The sequence below is a fragment of the Hetaerina americana genome, unplaced genomic scaffold, assembly GCF_022747635.1.
Source record: "Hetaerina americana unplaced genomic scaffold, ioHetAmer1.1.p SCAF_30, whole genome shotgun sequence".
Classification (NCBI taxonomy): Eukaryota; Metazoa; Arthropoda; class Insecta; order Odonata; family Calopterygidae; genus Hetaerina; species Hetaerina americana.
The window spans coordinates 2,037,913-2,060,702 of NW_027286875.1; the positions used below are offsets into that span (position 1 = coordinate 2,037,913).

Sequence of the window (22,790 nt, forward strand, 5' to 3'; positions counted from 1 at the left end):
ACAGAGCCGCCGATTAAAAACAGCTGACTATTAAATACCGCAGACTAGGTAATCCTGGTGGCTGTCGGCATAAGAGGGAACGATTGAAAATAATCCATTTCAATTCAGGCATTCAAGGATTCGCGTGCACGTTAATTTTATAATGGCTTTGACAAAAGGCCAAGCTTTAGGCCGCATTATTGCTAAAAATACGTCTCTATTCCTATGTGATATGCAAGAGAAGTTCAAAACTTCAATCAAATACTTTCCGGAAATTGTTGCCAATTCCAATAGATTATTGCAAGCATGCATGGTAATGAAAATGCCTGTCATCTGTACGGAACAATATCCAAAAGGTTTTTAATTATTAGGTCTAAAAGCGAAAGTTTATTTTCGTGCTTGGATTTAACTATTATCATGCCATATATTCCTAACTAGAAGTGATTACATACAGGACTTGGGCCAACGGTACCTGAATTGGGAATACAAAACTATGGAATTCTGCCTTTCCAAAAGACTCAGTTTTCTATGTGCATTGAAGATGTCTACAAACATTTGAAGGACAATCACCCTGAGGCAAGTCGAAATGGACTTAATTCCCTTGATTTAGATGGTTCAATCTCTGTTATGATCATTATCGTCATTTGCTATTCATTATTCATCGCAGGTAAATAGCGTTGTTCTTTGTGGTATTGAAACCCACGCCTGTATCTATATGACAACCCTAGATCTTCTTGAGAAAGGATTTGCAGTTCACATTGTTGCTGATGCTTGCTCATCCAGAACTATGACCGACAGGTACTAGTTATGGTTGAATATATTGAATTTAGAAGTCGTGGGTGATGTTCGATATCGTGCATATTAGGCATGAACTTATATCTTGAATATTTGACGTGATTAAGTCATAGATCCGCAATGTCGCTCGTGCTTCATGCATGTATGGAAATTCCCTTTCCAGTCATAAAATTTAAAGCAAAAGAGTTCACTTCAATTTCGGGTATTTTCAGACATTAATTGCTCCATAATGTATGAAGCCTCGGATTAAATTTTAGTCTCGTCCGATTCTGCAGTACAAATTAGGAATGTAAATATATACAAAAACGATATTCAGCTTCATTTCTTTCGCTACACTTTCATAGCGCTTGATTACCGATACCTTGGCGCATTCACTCTTTTATATATTGGTTTTTGGTAATGACAAACTCCAAAACAAAATATAAATATTATTAACTGATGTCATTTCCAAATTTCGATGCATGCTATCACTGATGCGCTTCATTAACATCCTCTTCTCCCAAGATCATTAACCTCTGTAAGCCAAGAGTTGAGTTTGTTCCCTGAAATTTGTTTGGAGTTTTAGGTAGAGCGATTCACTATAATCAAGGCCAGCGTCGCGTGAAATTGGTACTTTCGAGAGTTTTTCTAATTCCATGTGCTGTTTCCCACTAAGTTAAAGTATTCAGGTAATCACACCACTTAGCTGGGGAAAACCATGGTGTCTAAACTCGAAACCCTCTGGTCAGATACAGAATCCACGCACCAAGCCACGCTGTCACCCGAGATAATTTTGGAATGCTGGTAGTTATTTTTTGTTTGCCATCCGTGGTATAGAGAATGGGAGTTATCTTGAAAGTTATAATTAACTGCCAAAATAAACGGTATAATCAACTTCTGTTGTTAGAGTGGGGAACACTTTTGAATTTTGTCATGAAGTGGCTGTGATATTGAATCAATTCTTAGTGGACCTCCAGGCATCTTCAGTTTCAAATTAATGAATGGATTTTTGCAAATAGAGTATCTTACTAAGGCCTCTAAGGGAAACACGCCTTAACTTTATTAAAACTGATCTAAGAAGTCATTGGTAAATAAGCTGGGTTTGCATGTCATTTGACTTTGTACCACTCCATCAGGGCCATCCTTAAATCATGGAACCCAATTCAGGTTATTTTTACCCTCCTCTATCTGAGAGTATCTTTGAAATGATCTGTAAAATACAACCTAGCTTTCTACAACCAATCTTGCATATTTATCAGAACCATCATTAATATATTAACCTGGCAGCTTAGGGTTAATGAAGGTGTTTTTCTCTATTATTATCTCTGTGTTAGTGCTGAAAAATGTATATCGCCATGAGTGACGGATATTTTTTAAAAATGTAATCAGAATACAAAAATTGAAATTAAGTAATCACATACACTGGCTGATATAATGCAATAATAAACCTTTTGTGAGATTCCTCCTAAACCTGCCTCCCTTCTCTGCTATGGTAACGTAATGATATGGCACAGCCCCTAAACCTCCCCAAAAGCCTTACATAATTAAAGGACAACTCTCTCCTCTTTTCACTTTACATTTAAAAATAATAAATCTGTATTAGGAGCCAATTAGCTTGGTGTATTGGTTTTCTTCAGAGAAACAACTATACTGACAGTGAGATATGATATCAGTCCATAAATATAGTCATACCAGCTCAGCTACAATAAGTCTTAAATATTTCATAAAAAGCTCATCTTTTTCTATCTGTGTCAATGTACACAACATTGGGACGGCTAACTCTGCTGTTTGTCTGAAGAGGAGAAATGAAGACTTTTCTCTGAAGTTAACATTTAGGCATTTCATGGGTGTAAAGTTTTGTAGATTATCGCAAGAGCTGTTAGTTTTCCTTCATAGCACTTTTTTAGGGAAACCTTCTTTCTAAGAAATATATAGCATGAACATTAAAAATTGAAGCTTTTAAATGTGTATGCATATTTTTTTCAAGGATTTTTATTAATGTTATTTACATTAGGATGTATGCATTCAAAGCTGCCAAGGCCGCTGGAGCTCACATGACCACGTGTGAAAGGGTTATCTTAGGCCTAGCAGGAGATTCAAAGCACCCTAAGTTTAAGGACTTGCAGAAGATAGTTTGGGAGCCTTGTCCTGACACAGGATTGACCAAGTAACTGGAAATTCTGGGTGAGTTGTTAGATTTTTATTTTTGAGGAACTTGTGTGAGCTACAATGAATAAAAGTGCCGACCACTCAAATCTTCATGTATTTCTAGCATATTGGGAACATTCAAAGCGCTTTAATTGACTGGAAAGGATATTGTATTTGATTGTTCAGTGTGCCCATAAAAGTTTTATCATAAGGAATACCTCCTCTGTCCATGGATTGGATTGAAAAGGTCCTCGGAGTATAAAGTTTCAAATATAACTCTTTACTCTGGCTGCAAATTTTGTATTTTCATGTTTTTATTTTATAATTGTAAATCTAATTTGAACTAGCTATAAATTTTGCTTATTTTAAGTCCAAATAAATGTGAAAAATTTAATTGGTTTCAGTGTCATCGCATCAAAGATATTTTTGCCTGCATATATGTGCCACACAAAGGAAGAGTATAATGGTAATATTTAGAATTTATAAATGTGAGTAGTCAGCTCATATTGTTATTGATGACATTGGCTTTATGTAATGGAAATGATATTAATATTCCACAATCATGTACATTTCTAAATGCTCTCAAAGAAATGAAATGTAATTTGCTATCCATTTGGAACCTTTCTCGTTCCAACTCTGTAAATATTTTTGGCAATTGTTAGTAAGAGCATGAATAAATTATATTTTCACTATAGTGATTTTTTTCTGAAGATTTCGATCTACATGGTTATCCGTTTAGCACGACACTATATTTCCATTCTGTCCCGTTTTTTTAAAGATAAAAATTGTTTCATTTATTAAATGCACATTTTAGTTCATAGTCATGGTTCTTTTGATTAGAGATTCAAAAGAAATATTAATATGAGAAACTCTTCATTTATGCCAAACCTATGTATGGTCGTCATGTTAGCACCAGTTTCAAAGGCCACGCAAATATAACATTTATGTACCACTGCGCCTATTCATTCAGCTTCTCTGCCATTGAATGTTGCATCATCATATTGGTATGCACCCTGTCGACCCACTAATAGGGTATGCAATAATTTAGCATTGCTGATTAAGCTTTTATTTACTTTTGCATGTAAATTTTAAAATCAATTTATAAATCCTCGTGAATATGATGGCAGAGTGAAGGGCTATCATTGATTATATGGGAAGGAAGGATATAAGAAAGCTAGATTCTTAAGCTAACAAAAGTCAGCTGTTTGAATTATTTGAAGAGGGAAAGAGAAGCATGGATGGTTAGGTAAAATTTTCTGCCAAAGCATGATTCAAACATAAGAGCAACGTTTGGCAATGCTGAAAATATGCTTACAACAGCTCGAAGATGAACTGATATAATTACTGTTATGGAAGCTCATATGGAATAATTGGAGAAGATGGAATGGCCGATAATCATGTGAGTTGAATACAACATCCATTTTAAAAAAAGTCCTCTCTTCCGTATTCTGAAATTCCGTTGAATTTGGTTTACTGTAGATGAATTTATGTTACTCTTAAAATTGAACTTAAAATTAAACCACTTGGCTTTTCCACATAGAATTTTCTATATAGAAATAGTTCTATGTGGAAAAGCCAAGTGGTTTAATTTTAAGTTAAATATGAAGAATTTCCACCAAACGACACCAGAAACTGTTTTATTAAGTCTTAAAAATCAATCGTGGAAGAAGATGGTTGCATATCACATAAGTTTTTCAAAATGGACAAAGCTGGGTCCTTTCAGAAATGGATGCAGCAGTATGTACTTATCAGTTGAAGGTAATATAGCACTGACCTTCAAACAGCACTAATTACTTGGTGGACATTTGTCAGGACAGGACATTCCAACGTGATATGACCAATTTATTCCAAATATTTAACATTTTGTCAAAAATATTATGCCATCATTCTTATTCTGCTTCCACAAGCCAGTATAAGATCCCTTTGCTTTGTTGTATTTGTTCTTCACAATGCATTATGAAATAGATGTTTTTATTTGTATTTTTAAATGCATTTCTTTTGCATGAATATGGATAATGTTTATTTATTTTTAAACTTTATGGTTAATTTTTTCTTTATGAATTATTAGTAAATACAAAGAAATAATTACACATTTCTTCACTATTTCAAGTTTTGGCAGCCAATAAAATTATGTCTTTGTACTTGGCTTAGTGACAAAATTTAAAACTACCATAAAGCAATAATTTTTTCCTTAAATGGTGATGCAACAAAGCTGAGCGTACATGTTAGGAAAAAGAATATTAATTTGCCATTATAATTGTGAGCACAACTCTGTTAATGAAACCAAGTGTGGGTAAGTAGTGAAGTAAGTAAGTAGTGAATTGCGAATAATAGGCTATTACAGAATCATGTATGATGTTTTTGGATTATACTTGTAATATACACTTAGAGCAGTTTTACTATGGGTTTTGATATTCAGTTAAAGTTTCTCCAATACAAAATGTAGAATGCCATGAATGAAATAAGTAACCAGCAAAATAGTATTTAATAAAAACATATCTCTTAGGGGCTATTTAGAAATTAATAGTACCATACAATGCAAAACAGCAGGACAGAACTTGCATACTAGAAGGAAATATGTCACTACACTGAAATCACCCAAATTATCATTAATAATTATTGCACTGATGCATACAACCTGAATGACATTGGCCAATACTCTGAGTGGAGAGTAAACTTCTGTGCAGTGCAACTTAGAAATTCTCCATTTAGCTGGAAACATTTTATTTTTCAGCTGTTTGTATGGCCTATCATACTTTTGAAGTCTGACTATACATTTCTTACTCCAAATCTGAATTACGTAATTAATTGTCTCCAGATCCTTCTCTCGCTTATTCATTAATGATTCTATCTTATAAATGTACAGGGTTCGTCCGGAAAATAAGTGTACTGATTTTTTCCCGCCGCTCCAGGGGCGCCCAGCACCGCTCTGACGGGCTGCGATTGGAGGGGGGTATGTTGGCAAGCGACGCTGAAAAAGGCAGTCGGCTCTGAGCTGTGGTTTAGTGAGGAGCTCTGTTAACGCGAACCTCCACGCTCGACCCACGTCACGGAACGCGATGCCGAAGTTTTTGGAGCAGCGTTATTCCATCAAATTTGCGGTAAAGCTTGGGAAATCGTCTACCGAAACTGTCGGTATGATTAACCAGGCTTACGGGGAGTCAGCCATGTCCAGAAACATGATCTTTCGGTGGCACAAGATGTTCGTGGAGGGCAGAGAAGAGGTCGACGACGAACCACGGCCTGGACGCCCATCAACGACACTCACCGACGAAAATGTGCGAAAAGTTCGCGATGTACTGAACTCTGATCGTCGTCTTAGTGTTCGGATGATAGCAGAGCAGTGTAATGTGCCAAAAACAATAGTGCACGAGATTATTAGGGAGCAATTACAGATGCGAAAAATTTGTGCAAAGTTGGTGCCGAAAGTGCTCAGTGATGATCAAAGACTCAATCGTTTGGAAATCGCGACACAACTTGCGGATCACTGCAAAAATTATCCACATTTTTTAGAGAACGTTGTTTCGGGTGACGAGACGTGGATCTTTGAGTACGACCCGGAGTCGAAGAGACAAAGTGCGGAGTGGCACACCCCATCATCACCCCGTCAAAAGAAAGCTCGCATGAGCAAATCTCGGATCAAGGCGATGCTCATTGTCTTTTTTGACAAAAGGGGAGTCGTCCACTACGAATTTGTACCTGAACGACAAACTGTAAATGCTGCATTTTACGTCCAAGTGCTCGACAGGCTTCGAAAACGAGTCGCCCGCGTCCGGCCAGCGATCAAAAACATCTGGCGGCTGCATCACGACAATGCGCTGTCTCACACCGCGCTTGTCGTGTCGGACTTCTTGGCCAAGCACGGCGTGGCAACGCTGCCGCACCCGCCCTACAGCCCGGACTTGGCACCACCGGACTTCTTTCTGTTCCCGAAGATAAAGAGGAGTTTGAAAGGAACGCGATACGGGACTTTGGACGCCGTCAAAGAGGCCGTGACGACGTGTCTTCGAGAGGTTCCCGATGATGCCTTCGCGGGAGCGTTCCAGGAATGGGAACGCCGCTGGAACAAGTGTATCGACTCACAAGGGTCCTATTTTGAGGAATATTAGCTTAAGATATGTAAAAGTGTAATAATTTTTTTTTCCTGAGCTCAGTACACTTATTTTCCGGACGAACCCTGTATATTCGTACACTAATGCAATCACCATTACTGCAGTGCTAAATGCCATTTCATATGAAATGGCATAAACGGTTTGCTTAAGCTCAGGGTCATTATTTCAAAAACGTATTCTAAAAAGCCATTCGCTCATTAATTCTCCGAAAGAAGTAGACTTCTGGAGTCTGGACACTAGTAATCCAAAAAAGCACTTCCAATTTTAGCCTCACGACTTTTGATTCTAAAGAAATTTTCTTTTTCCCTTCGATCCCTCGGGCTTCTACAAGTTCATAAAAATTCCCGCCAGGTGATACTGGAAAACTGAAGAATTGTTTTGGACAGAATTACCGTTTTCATTTCTGGCTTCGGCCATCTGCAACAGTTTTTAAAACGAAAGCTAGGTAAAACTGTGATTGCCTGCCCGCTAGAGCTGTCTCCATTAAATTATGACGCCGAGGAAAGACAATATTTTTGTGTTAACTTGAGGTTCAAAAAACACTTCTGTGATGAGTGGCATTATGGAGACGCAGTTTCCTTAACTTAGAATCGGATATGTGATCTTCGCATTGGGTGTAGTCTACCCATAGGGACATTATTCTGTTGTCAACGCAGATTACGAAAAGTTTATGACGTCGCATAGGCAAATATTTTCTTATTGAAACTGAACGGAACTGTTTTATATCCGCGATAATCGTTCTTTACCTTTGATATCATAGGTTTTCGCGAGCAATGCGTAAATGTGAAAATGATGAGTGCCGCAAGAAAAATAATACCAGGGTGAAACCAAGATCGCGTGTACAAGTATTAGGAAAAGATGGAAAAAATCTTAAACTAATGGGATGGGATTTGATGGGTTGGATTAATGGTGAACACCCTAATGTGGTTGCCATATAGTTAGTATATTAAAAAATGAAATAAGTAGTAACTTGAAATAAGCTCCAGAAGAATGGACACACAGGAGAAATATTACTCGAGGGAAATTTGAAGTTGCTAAAAGACATTGTCAAGGCATCGTCCATGATGGCTGAAGAAACATCATTATCAGTCGGGAGGCCAATAGTTAAATTATTATGAAAGAAGATTATTCGAAGACCAAATAAGTACGCTAGGAAATGTTCAAAAATCGAAAAATAGATGATCAAATGTCAAGAAAGGAGACTATATTCTCAGTGCGGAATTTGTCGCTCTGGTGACGGATTAATGGTCAAAAAGGCATTGGGAATCGACAAAATACCCACGAAACAGACGAAAAATTTGGGAAATCAGTCTTTTACTGTAATTGATACGAGAGAAGAAATACTGATGAACTTAAAGGAGAATGTAATTGCCCCCTGACAAAAACGTTAAGGACTAATGGGCATACAGCTGCTGCTAATCGGCCCTCCAGTTTATAACACATGATTATCATTGCCGTTGGAAAAAATTTGTTTTTATCTATGCATTTTCGCAGCGATATCTCCAATTTTTATTAAATATCAAGATACTCAATTCAATAATTAATGACTTACAATATAAGATGTAATGCCCTTAGCCCAATCAACAAGTACTAGCGGGGCTACGTTTAACCAAACGTACTTCCATCCACCCACTTAAATTAATGAAATGTAATAAAATCAATGCTTATTTCGATAACGGTCGATTTCAATCTACCGTCAATGATGCTTGTTTCTAATTCCTGGTTAATCTGCAGACCTGAGTGTATTCGGAGTGTATGATATACTCCTTTTCACCATTTCATAAATTTGAGCAAAACTGTCTGCCCTACGTTGAAAAATCTTGATGTCGCGAGTGAAAAATTTCTTTGCTCAATCTTATACTCTGGAAACGTACTGCAAAGTTGGTCCTGATGAGAACACGGCAGCAGTCAGTAACCGCTAAATCAAAGGGCTTCTGGTGGCTTCATGTCTCCATAAATTGTCATAGCTGGGCACTTAGCTTGTCAACTGAAGTGTGGTTGAAGTGGACAATGGAATGCAGAGGACACGAAACTGTAATTTTTAGCGTTATTCCAAAATTGTCGACACCCGAAAACTTGGAGTGGACCGTTAAAATTAGTTTAAAAAGTTAAAATTTGTGAATTACGCAGTCCATATCTCATATTCAGTGCTCAGGAGAGATTCTTTGAGGGGCAAGAGCGTGATGTCGACAAATGAGACTTATTTATACGGTGTCCCTTGACCCCAGAGCAAATACCATTGACGGATTGCGTTGGTGTCGTTCATATAAATACGTACATATTTACGTACAATTTTTTATGACATAAAAGCTTATCTTTGCATGAGTGAGATTTCTGGAGTAAGCATTTGATATGTAGGTATCAGTGAAACTGCCCGTAAGTGGACGATTATGAGCCAAAAGAAAAACTTTAATTTAATATAAAAATTACCGCAATCAAGTCGTTAAAATACGATGAAAAACGTGCACATTTGCATTTTAATGTTAATTCACGTAAACTCAGCGTTATTTATTTCGAGTGTATACCGTGTAAAAGTATGTTTTGTACGGTCTCTAAATACTGATAGACGTGCTCGGGGATCCTGCGGCACAAGTGCTCAATGAATGACTTTTCCCATGTGCTAAAAATATCTTTAGTTCTACTTTGATTATAATCATTTTCGTTACGTTTAATATGCTTATTCTATTTACCTCTCTTGCTCGTCTGCAACCTAAAGTTCTCTCTACAACGGCCTTAAACATTCCGCTGTCGCCCATCTCTCCGTTGTTTTGCCTTATTCTCATTGCTCCCATTCCTTCCCTTCTGACCCCACCCTCTTAAAAAAAAACTCTTTTTTGTTATTTTTCCCTTATATGCAGTTTATTTTTCCCATTCTCCTTCATAACTTCATCTTAAAATCCTTCGGGACTAAGTATGTGAACTATTCAACTTCACTAGTCTTGGCCAATCTTTACTTCTGACCTCTACTCCCGATAGGCTCCTCATTCTATAAATCTTTGTTTTACTAGCATTAGCATTCTCACGTTATATTCACAACTTTGACAATTTTTTTCGAAATATTGTCCATGTACGTCAGTTCATTCACCCGTTCTAATATGTGCTTTCATGAATTTTTGTTGCCTTAAGCGTAGCTTAATAGAATGAGCACAATATTGAAATAAAAGAAGTAACTTCGTAATTCCACACGAACTGTATTCACTTGAACACAGCTGATGATGAGGTCCAAACAGCGTCGAAACCTGGGGCGTTTGTCAATAAATTTCGTGTGGAATCACAAAGTTATTTCTTTCATTTCAATATGTACTTTCACGATACGATATTTACCTGTGCCTTCCAACCTGAGAGTCTCATTTGTTTTTTTGTCATTGAAAGATCGATGAAAAGGGCACCTGTGACACATGAAGGGAAAGAGACAGGGTTGCAAGTACACTCTACACTCCCATAATCCCTTCTATCGTATGGTCCAATGAAGCTGCTCAGCAAATCATACCCTGGTAATATTTCTGGATAATATTCCGCTCCTACGTACGTGATGATTGGAAGGGAAAGGTCTCACATGTGAGCTGCCTGAATGTAAATTGGCCATAATGAATTTTCAAGATACGTGCGGACAAGGCACGAAGGCGGTCTATGCGAGATGAAGCATCCAGGTGAGACGTCACTCGAGCAAGCAGAGTTGTCCCTTTGGCGACGGTCCCTCGTAATTGGACGCACAAGCTCCCTCTCGGAATTCCTTCCCCCTCTCTTCTCCTCAAACGGACTTCTTTCCGCACCTCTCTCACGACTGAGCTCACTGAAACATGAAAATGGTTATCTCCCTGCTGCAGTAGGTCACCAGGCAGCTCATCAATGATGAGGAAGCTATGCGTCTGGGTGAACATTGGAAGTTCCATGGAAAGCGAATGATAATTTTAAAATGCTTACCTTAAAATTATTCATTCGCTTGCTTATTTTACGAATGAAAGAAGTCGGGTGAGGGGTAGTAATTTTCAAATTTCGGCGGTAATCTACTATTTAGAGGAATGGCGTTGTTGAAACACTCGATTCAAATCATCTAATAATTTATGTTTCATGGCGATCGAAAAATTTCCTATGACACAGGTTTCGAAGGAAGACACGTTTACGGGAATAATGCAAATTGTGCCAGGTTTGATTGAGTGCCCAATGAAGAATTAACGTAATTGCTGCAAGTAAAGGCATGTTTGATTGTGAGTGTGCCGATATCTTGCATCCACATCCTCACTATTCAAGTAAAATGTTAACATAAAAAGGAGAAAACTATAGCTGTGGATTTTAACCATCCTCTAAATTCGAAGAGGCATTACCATTTGTAATTCCTAAAATAATGGGCGAATTGAATAATATGATAAGGGGTGTCAGAAATGTAATTAAATTTCACTGATGACATTAAACTAGATCGCTGGAGTGTAATTTTACAAACTTCCATCTCATATGACCATTTAAGTGACTTAGCCGTATTTACTCATTTTCAGTGATCCAAAATGAATTTCACATTGCTATACAACAAATTATAAGAAATTTCCAGGTAGAAAACGAACCATTCACACACCTGTTTTAAAAATGGAACATTTTTGGCAGGAGAAATACATTTCTGGATAAAAAATTCCTTCAAAGGGAGAATGCAACTCGCTCCATGTAATTTATTTTCTTTCTACGCAATGTGGACTTGGTGTTTCAATACCCTGAGAGGAAAAATTAGTGACCTAATGAAAATATGTTGCACATAATCCTTAGCGTTCATTTACCAAAACATTGGTTTGGCAAAGTTATATAGGAATTACTATCTTAGAACGACTAATTTTACCACCTTGGAACGTAAAATTAATAAAATCTCATTAGTTGCGAGGTTAAAGCTTTGTAATTTGGAAAAAAATCTTACTTCTTTGTCTAATGATGTCATTTGTCGCACATATAGTATGTTCACATTACAATGCGGCATAAAAGCGTCTCACGCGATGGTAACACAATAACCGAGTTTTATAATTTATACGGCGTCATGAAAAACTAAATGGGGCCCGAGATTACGCAAGAACTTACTTCCGAGAGAGTCGTCACTTTCTTTTTCTCCTCACTTCCCTAAGAAGAAGATTTCACATATCTCATCAATGCAATTATCGGATATGGAAAAGGATGAGAGGAGGAGGAGAGTGGGATAGGACGGAGGTGAAAACAGAAGTCTTTTTTTTATTAATACGACGGCTTGTCCTATTGCTTTCCCGTTTCCGGAGAGAGAGACTAGAGAGGGGTGCGGGGAGGGGCGGCGGCGGGTGGGGGGGGGGGGAGAGGAGGTGAATGCTAAATTCTTCCGAGGTGATGAATGCGAGCTGAGCTTTCACTGGTTCCCGAGACAATGGGGGGGACCCAGGATGGAGGCGCAGGCATCCTTCTCCCCTTCAAAACACGGAAACTTTTCGTCTTTCATTTGAGGAGCAGCGGTGAAAGGGAGAAAATACATAATGAGCGAGGATGAGGCCCCCGAAATGGGGGAAACTCTTGATTATTGGGAAGGTCGACGAAGGTGACGGGATGATGCTGGGAGGCCTTTGTTGGCCTCTTTAGGAATTTCGTCAGGGAAACGAGGCGAAGGATTTAATTGAAGGGTGATTATTTTTTTTTGCCGGCGGAACCCGACGCCTCTTTCAATATTTATGTTACATAACTGAAATTTGGGGTAAAATGTGCTCACCATTGATATTGAGCCCTCGGTTGGCGGGGCGACGCGTAGGTCTCTCATGCTCTTGCCCGGATGTGATTTACTTGCGCATTGCATTGACGCGAATCCCCTTTTCAGAGCTTTTTTTACTCCACAGAAACGCGGACCCTCGAGGCATTCTTTCCAAGCTCCGGGAATATCTCGGTATTCAGCTAATATTCTTCAGGAGGCCGGTGTGATTACGTTGAATGGATGAGCTTGGGGTTCATTACACATCACGTCTAAGGCGATATCTGAAACCATTTGTGCATGATTTAAGTTTGGGAGATTAGGCGACGGGTAGGAATATTAAAGGAGAGAGGAGGGAGCCCAAGCGCTGGCGTTAGACTGCCGCAAGGAAAACCAGTCTGGGCTAGGCTCATGGTTTCCGAGTGAGTCTCCCATGTGTCTCGCCGGAACTCATTAGGGTAGGCGTATTCTTTCTTCTTTTCTTTCTCTCATCCCTCGAGTTTCCTTTTCCATGACTCCCTGTCCTCTTTCCTTTCTTTGCTCATCGTATTTCACACTGCTGGTTTTAGAAATGAATGAAAATATTAGTGAGAGACACCAACCAAAAATTGCGTGAGATTTTACATCAGAGGAAAAAGTGATTATTCACTACTTTCGAACACAATAATAATCCCCTAATTATGAATATCATGAAAAATGTAACTTAAACTTTCATCAATAGAAATATGGGGACTATGAAAATGATTGATGCATTTGTCTCGCAGGCTGATGGTCCAGTTTTGGATTTTTGAGATGAAATTACTTTTTTATCACATATCCGATAATTGCTTCGGCGATATGAGGAAAGCACGTAGGGCATTATAAAAAGCTCTTTAGTGTCATTTCTAGCTAAACTTCTACCCCTCCTTACTTCTTTCTCTAGAGGAGTTCAGGAGTAGCATTTAATCTCCATCCTCGTTCCTCATATTTAATCTTCCTTTTTACTAACTGCGCATCCACAAAATTTCTGACATCGATTAAATCCTAAAATAAGCACTAATATCGCCTATACGTACTAGTCACACAGCAATGCCTTTCAAAATGTTCACATTTTTATCTGAAAAAGAATGTAGTGTGTTTTTAGCATAAAATGTACTGAAAATATCTTATAGAACCACTATATAAAAAGAGACGTTCCAGGCGTGATATGGTGGAATATCATGATTAATTAAAAATAGCAATTTTCCACAAAAATAAAATTTAATGCGACCGGTTTCAATGTTACTACATCATCATCAGGTCTATCATCAAGACCTGATGATGATGTAGTAACATTGAAACCGGTCGTATTAAATTTTATTTTTGTGGAAAATTGCTATTTTTAATTAATTATAGAACCACGGTTTTACTAAGTACTTTTATTTATTTATTTTCTAGTACCCTGCAAGGTACCGCTAGGGTGTGTGGCAGGGGGTGAATACACACCAGACTAATTTTGATCAAAATATTTTTACTCCTACCGCGGTCGGGAAATGTTATTATCATCCCTTACCGTGCGTGGAAAAAATGGCATCTTAAATCTATCTGTTCTACTCTTAATATCTCTAATTTTATTGACATGATTTCTCCTACCATAGTACGATGGGGGTAATAATACATTTTTAACATAATTGCTGAAGAGATATCCTACCAATTTATTCAAGAGATGTAATCCTTTATTTAACCTTCGTTCCGTGGGTGATCCTTAGTCTAGCTTCTCTAATATTTTGGATAACGCTTCTCAGTTTAAAATGAAAAAGTTTAAAGCTAACAGTTTCAGGCTTAACTTTGTGGAATTCTTTCATGGTGAGGGTGAAAGAAAGAGAAAACCAACTTTGCACTTCCACACACTTTTAATACAACACGACCATGGTTTCGATGCTGCGCAGTTTTGTTGTTGGTTGTTGGTTTTCTCTTTCTTTCACCCTCACCATGAAAAAGTTTTACAAATTTATCTCCGCTACGCTGCAGCGATCCAATTCGGCAATCAATGCAACTTCGTAAGGATCCGATATACTAGCAGCATATTCTACATGACGCCTAACCAGCGAAAAATAGCATTTCTCTTCGATCTTTTCATCTAATTTACATAGTGCTCTTGTAATAAATCCTGATTTTTTGTTAGCTTTTCCACATATTCCCCGTATATTTTTCACCCAGGAGAGGTGGTTAGTGAGGGTAACGCCTAACTATTTAATCGACTCTACAAATTCCATTTCGGTGTTCCTGATCATTAGGTGTTCGGGAGAGAGTTGCTCTTTTCCCAAATATTCATCACATCGCACTTTTTTTTAAGTTTAATTCTAATTGCCAAGCGTCGCACTAGCGTTGTATACCATTTAGGTCATCTGATAAAGGGATTGTGTCCTCAGGATTACGAGTATCTCTGTAAGCAACTGCATCGTCGGCAAATAAACATATCTTACCAGTGACTACGGAGTCAATGTCGTTAACGTAAAGTAAGAATAAAAGAGGTCCGATTAAAATTCCCTGGGGAACACCTGAAGTGACTTCTACTGCATTTGAGGTAACTCCATCTATGACTAGTCTTTGTGGCCGACCATTCAAGAAGTCTTTAATCCAACCCAGGATATTTTTATTCATGCCATATGCTTCTAGCTTTGCGAGTAGTTTAATATGCGGTACTTTGTCGAAAGCTTTCCTAAAATCTAGAATAACTGCATCCACTGGAACATTGATATCTCCCGAACTAAGGATATCGTGAATCAAAAGCGCTAGTTGTGTCTCGAAAGATCTATCCTTTCGAAAACGGTGCTGATTTTTAATCAATAACTCCTGACTATCGTGGTGTCTCACGATTGAAATAGCAACTATATGTTCCATGTACTTGTATGAAATGGATGGGAGGAAAATAGGTCTGTAATTGCTTGGTACCTCCTTATCTTCATTTAAAAAAAATAGTGCTACGTTAGCCGTTGACCAATCACTGGGAACCTTGAGATATACTAGCGATTTTAAAAACATGATTTCTAGATACGGTGTTATTTTCGAAGATAGTTCTTTAAATATACGAGCGGGTGTTTGATCGGTCCCGGAGAATACATTAGGCTTAATATGTTTCAGCAAACGTTTTATTCCATTATATGAGATTTCAATTTTAGGCATCGGTTGGTAGGCACGATTTGGTAAACAATCGGAGACATTCGGTTATACCTTGATGAAGACCCTTTGAAAGAAGGAATTTAATAAGTTAACATTTGCTGGTTACTCTTTCGACTTTATCGTTTTTGAGTGAATTACCAGTTGACTTATTTCCCTGAACTTCTCTGACGTACGACCGAAATTCCTTCGGATTCTCTTGCAAATTGTCCGATAATATTTTCCTTTTGAATTCGTGTAGCGCTCTCCGAAATTCCTTCTTGGCATTCGCTCGAGATACTAGTATCTTGTAATCATAAGTGATCTCATTCCTTTTGTCGCTAGAGATATCATCCCTAATATTTTTCATCTTAGCGTGACATAGCCTTTGACGTCGCAGTGCTTTTATAATATCCGTGTTGTACCATTTAGGTTCCGTTTTATCTTTTACAAATTTACTGACAATGAGCATGTTGACTGCTGAGCGCATGATCTCAAGAACGTGATTCCACATATCCTCAGTATTTCGGTATTACTCTCTTGCTGCATATGTATATCGCATAAACATATACTTGTAGATGATTATCTGACTCATATATTTGTATTTATTGCGTATATATATATATATATATATATATATATATATATATATATATATATATATATATATATATATATGTGACGAATTGCCTTGCCGTTTTTTAGGCGGCTTTGTTTATCAGAGGTCGCCTAGTTGGGCTTATGCTCTGTGTCTCAGTATATAATTCCTTTTTCTTTCTGGAGCACCACCAGCATCGTTGTTTTTGCCCTTTTTTATATTTATTTAATTATTTTCCGTATTATTATTGGAGTGTGACATTATTAGGTCTCTTATGTTTATCATAGGGGCCTATTTTATTTATTTTTGTGTATGTCATGGCCCTATTTGGGTTTTCTTTTAACTTGTCATAGTATGTTTTACACCTTGTTAGTAGGAGATCTGAGAGTTTTTCTATGCCTGTTTTTCGGTATACATTCTCATTTTCCTCCCAGGGGGGGAGCCCAAAAGCCAGCCTCAGGGTCTTCCGTTCTGTGCTATACTACCTTGAACAAAAAGTTCCCGGAATAACCACCGTGTGGCGCTCCCATCGTTCCGATTTGAGTTCTGTTTTTTTTGTTAAATTGGTACATCTGTTGTTGATATTCCCTTTAAATCTTAGTGTCATAACTTGACATTTGCAAAAGTTACGTAGCCAAGAGTACATCTATCTCTGTGTGTGTTGGCGATTTTTTACAATTTCAGAAATGGATTTAAATTTGCAACAACGAACTTGTATTAAATTTTGCGTAAAAAACGGATTTAGTGGCGCACGGACGTTGGAAATGTTGGAAAAGTGTTTCGGCAACGATTCTCTAAAAAAACGGTCGTTTACCAGTGGCACGAGCGGTTCAGAAGTGGTCGTGAGTCAATCGAAGATGGCAGACCATCGACATCGAAAGTCGGTGAAAAAATTGATAAAGTAAAAGAAATGTTGGTCAATAACCGCAAATTAACCATCAGAGAAATAGCGGAGGACTTGAACATTGCCTATGGATCCGCCCAAGACATTGTGGTTAATGATTTGGGTTTCCGTCGTGTAGCAGCAAAAGACCTCAATTTCATGCAAAAAAGAGACCGTGTTGACGTCGCAAAAGACATGATTTGCGAGGCTGAATCCGATCCCACATTCATCAAAAGGATCATTACTGGAGACGAGACGTGGGTTTATGAGTACGACACGCAATCCAGACATCAGGCAAGTGAATGGCGTTCACCAAATGAGCCGAGACCAAAAAAACCACGTCGTTTTCAGTCAATAAAGAAGGCAATGCTGACGGTTTTCATGGATTACAACGGTGTAGTGCATCATGAATTTTTGCCAGAAGGCCAGACAGTAAACAAAGAGTATTATTTGGGCGTTATGAGACGTTTGCGTGAAGCAATTCGCCGAAAGAGACCAGAAATGTGGGCAGAAAACTCGTGGATTTTGCACCATGATAACGCACCGTCGCACAGTGCTATCATTATTCGTAATTTTTTGACGAAAAATGCAACAAATACCATCCAACAGCCACCGAATTCACCTGATTTGGCTCCCTGTGACTTCTTTCTGTTCAATCGAGTTAAAAAACCATTACGGGGAACGCGTTTTAGCAGCCGAGAGGAAGTAATGGAAAAATCGCAGGAAGCACTGATGGACATACCGAAAACCGACCGTAACTTTTGCAAATATCAAGTTATGGCACTAAGATTTAAAGGGAATATCAACAACAGATGTACCAATTTAACAAAAAAACAGAACTCAAATCGGAACGATGGGAGCGCCACACGGTGGTTATTCCGGGAACTTTTTGATCAAGGTAGTATAATTTGTCCTTTAGGGATCTACTGAGTAGTCCCATCCACGCAGAGGCTGCGTAGGTCAATATTGGTCTTATTATTGCCGAGTATATTAGAATTTTTATTTCCTTAGGGGTGGCGTTTTGTCGGATAATCGGTGCCAATTGCGACCTTATTGCGGCCGCTTTATCTCTTATCTGTTTGATATGTATTTTAAAGGTCAGTCTGTCATCTAAGTCCACTCCTAAATATTTGATGCTTTGACTCCATTCAATCGGTTGTTGTCCAATCCTGATACATTCACAAGATGCTTCACGTGATCCTGGGTGGACGAAAAGTATTGCTTTGGTTTTTTGGGTATTTATCTGCAATTTCCATTTTTTATACCACGATGTTATCTCGTCCAATGCATCTTGTGCTCTTTCTTTTATTGAGGTCATGTTTTTCCCTTTTACCAGGATTGCGGCATCGTCAGCGTAGAGGGCAGTTATACTTCGCCAGTCATTTTTGTGCTTTGGGAAGTCGGCTGTATAAATGTTGAATAGCAGAGGGCCTAATATGGATCCTTGTGGGACACCAGCTTTGGCAGTTTTGTTGTCGCTTTTTTCTTCGCCCCATTTGACTTTAAAAGTTCTTCCGTCTAGGTAAGACTTTGTCCAATTTATCATCCATTTGGGGAATTTCCAAAACTCCATCTTTTGAATTAGGCCCCCATGCCAGACCTTGTCGAAGGCCTTAGATAGGTCAAGGAAAATACCGATGGCTTTTTCTTTTTTGTTGTAAGCGTCACTTATGAAGTCTGTGACTCTGTGAATCTGTTGTTCGGTTGAATATCCCTGGCGGAATCCGAACTGTTCTTGTGGTATGACTTCCTTTAGCTCCGCGTATCTCTTGATGTGCGGTGCTACAACCCTTTCAAGGAGCTTACCCAGGCTCGAGAGGAGGGATATTGGTCTCAAGTTTTCCTCTTTTAGCGTTTTCCCCCCCTTTTTAGGGATACATTTGATCAAGGCCTTCTTCCAATCTTTCGGGTAGTATCCGAGTGCGATTGACGCGTTAAAGATCCTTACCAGATACTGACCGGCCGCTTCCGGAAGTCTTTTTATTATTTCGTTAGAGATGTTGTCCTCTCCCGGGGATTTCCCGTTTGGGAGCTTGGCTATTTCTTCAACAACATCATCCAGTGTGATAATTAGTTGCCCCTCCGGTGACCCGGCGTCGTTTTTGTTCAATGGTTTTATTTCGGCTTTTTCTGTGTGTGTGTCTAAGTATATATACACACTCACACTAACGTACGGATGTATATATTCCCACTGTATGTGTATCCATACACACACATATATACATGTACATAATATTGGTAATCTCCCGGTTAACGTAGGTTTTGGATGGAAACAACTACCAAAATAATATTTTGTGACTCCTAACACTAGACAACCTAACATCCTACTCTAAAACAAGTCCCTCTTCAACTCTCTGTTCTCCCTTCCTCCCCTCATATTATCCAACATCCCTATACTATTCTTGTCCTTTCCTCGTTTTCCTAAAATTCTCCCCTCTATCAGTCTTCAACATCCCATTGCCTATAAATACGCCCTTCATCCATTTTTCCTGCTTCAGTGACCATATTTCCGTGCCGTATATGAATGGGCTCCATGTCAAAGTTTTGACGAGTCTTTTCCTAACATTCTTACTCATCGTCTCTGTCATCAACTCCCTCCTCCTTGTGAAAGCCTCATTGCCTAGCGCAATTCTTCTTCTTACGTCCCAATTACTTTGACCGTGTTGGTCCAAAACACTACCGAGATACGTAAACTGTTCTACCTGCTCTAGTTTTTGCCCTCCTATTTTAATGTTTGGCTTAGCCTTTTTCTTTCTAGAAAATCGCATAACCTTTGTTTTATTAATATTGATTTTCATCCCATACCTGTCGCACTGAATTTCCAATTCACTCAGCAATGCTTGCAACCCCTTGGCTTATTGACAAACAAGAGCTTGGTCAACCAACTGATTTTACGAATTTTCTGCAATATACTCATTATTTTTCCCAATTCACTCTATCAAACACCTTTTCGAAATCCACGGAACAGGCAAAAACGTCCTGATTGTATTCCATATTCCTCTCGATTAGTGATCTCATTACTGCAATGGCATCGCGCGTGCCTCTCCCCTTCCTAAACCCAAACTGATCATCCCCTAAGTAATCATTTGCCCTACTCTCTATCCTTTTGTTTATGATCCTGAGAACAACTTTAGCTGGGTGGGATATCAAACTTATTGTTCTGTAGTCCTCACATGATGTAGCCTTAACATTTTTAAATAGGAACTAACACTGAGCTCACAAAGTCTTCCGGCCAGATTCCTTCCTCATAGATACTTGTACTACGAATCAGCCCATATAGCCTCTTCCTCCCACATTTTCCCAAACGTTTTAGTAGTTCCGCAGGAATGTTATCTAGCCCCACGGCCTTATTGAGTTTCATCTCCCTTAATGCCCTTTCTAACTTATCGTCGAGTATGCCTGGACCTACGCTATCTTCATGTACGTCACGTTCTTTTTCTATACCTAATCTTGTTGGCCTCTGTTCTGTACCATAAAGTTCTTCTACATATATATTCCTTCCATCTCTCTTGGATCTTTTCTATTTTAACCATTATCTTGCCCGACCTATCTCTAACTGTTAACACAGATCTTCCCTTCTTACTTCTCGATCGTATTTTAGCCTTCTGGTACACCAATTTCACCCTCCCTCTGCAAACTTTCCGTATCCTCGCACCGCGTCTTCCACCGTGCTACTTTTGCTTTATTTGTTACCCGATATATAAATAAATAAATAGTTTATATATATATATATATATATATATATATATATATATATATATATATATATATATATTTATGCTTCTTTGCATTGGTACTTTACCCATTACACCTATTATTTATCCCTTTTATTATATCTTCATAAATCTCTTTTGAGAAATTTCTTCTAAGTAAACTTAACATTTGTCGAGATTAAATCCAATGGCTGTATTTACTTGGCATAATACTTATTACTTTCTGCTGCTTGTAAGATGGTTTAAAATGCTATGCGTAAATTTTCATTCTCCCTTTAACGGCGGATGTATGTGATTTCCTTTCAAGAGAGAGGTTTAACTGCGACTGCCAGTGTTCTTTAATGTTGTATGACAATACTAGTAGTTTTTATTGAAAATATTTATACCAAGTACGTTTATTCAGCGTTTACTTTCGAATGTACCCTAATATTATTTTTTAATGTTACTTAATTTCAAATCAGTGCCAGTTTGCCGAAGGTCCCTAATTAATATAGGTAGACAATCTGATAGTATGGATACATGGAGACATTAAGTGTGGTAGCAACATTTGCTACCGAAGGAAATATGAAAGAAGAATTGTTGAATCTCATGAACCATTTCTGTTTACAATATTCACTACTCCTCGTGTTCACAATGTGAGGAAATATATTTTGTTTTGCCCATTTAACGTCGAATGTGTTCTATCATAGTATTGCATATATTTGTTTTCTCTTCCTAGCTCTTTTAGCATAATATTCACTTAATGCAATCGTGATGAGGCCTGAAGTGTAATATGCAGGTGTAAACAATATGGAGGGAAAATCCAAAATTTTTCCGATTGTATGCTCAGTAATTGCCCGTAAGTAGTATTCCTAGGCTGGAGGTGGCTTTTGGGTTGGAGTGTACCACTAGGCCAGGGGGAAGGGCAAATATGCAGGGAGGAAGAACCGCGGAGAAAATCGCGGATTCTCATTAGCCTACATCTCAACCTGAGGTGCGAAAGCGCGCACTCTTGGACACCTCGCACGAGGGACAGTGCACCGATTCAGCGAGCTTCCCACGCATCACCAGCACCAGATGGTGGTGGCGGCAGGCGTCGGCCCCGCATGCATTCGCGACTACGAATGGAAATGCTTCAGCGCGAATCTAAGAGAGCTCACAGTAAAAGAAAAAAAAATACAACAAGCATGTTATGGAGGGACCACTTCAACAACGGAAATTCCTACGCGCATGCGAATGGAACTTACATTGAATGAAAGTCATTGGTTAATTTTTCCACAAAACACAACAAAAACACAAGTTAATTTTTAAACCAGGTTTCAGTTGAGCGTAATGCTGCGTTGGTCAGAGTGATATTAACTAGCACGGCAAAAGTAAATATATTTACATCCACACAATACCGCGCAAGTTGAAGTAAGAGTGCGTGGCGGCGGGAGTTGGGGCGCCTAACATTATGCACCACCATTAGTTCATACATGCATTTGAGTATGACTTAGCTCAAATACAAAAACACTCGCGCATATACACGCCTATACACACTATGCATTAATTGACTAAATCACTGAAATTTTGCCTTTAAGCAAATATATTCGGATGCTTGGATTAGATTTTATTATGATTGTTTATCGCTCGAGAGAAGAACAAGTGCTTGAATCTGTCGAGGGCGGTGTCTATTTTTATCTCAGTGGTCGAATGTGAATATATAATTTGGTGCCGTTAGGTATTCCAGTGGGCAGGGCGCTGATCAGGAGGCCGATTCCGGGTGTTCAATTCCGGGTGTCGCCTCTGTGTGTCACCGGCTTTA

General features: G+C 38.6%; 1 protein-coding gene across 1 annotated transcript; it reads left to right on the top strand.

The window, feature by feature from the left end:
- The first annotated feature begins 43 nt into the window (after positions 1–43).
- LOC139691179 (isochorismatase domain-containing protein 2-like) lies at positions 44–3,593 on the top strand. Its single transcript, XM_071588903.1, has 5 exons — positions 44–335; positions 434–555; positions 647–777; positions 2,768–2,937; positions 3,306–3,593. The coding sequence occupies exons 1-4, from the start codon at positions 143–145 to the stop codon at positions 2,922–2,924; spliced, it is 603 nt and encodes a 200-aa protein (XP_071445004.1). The 5' UTR covers positions 44–142; the 3' UTR covers positions 2,925–2,937; positions 3,306–3,593.
- The last annotated feature ends 19,197 nt before the right edge of the window (positions 3,594–22,790 follow it).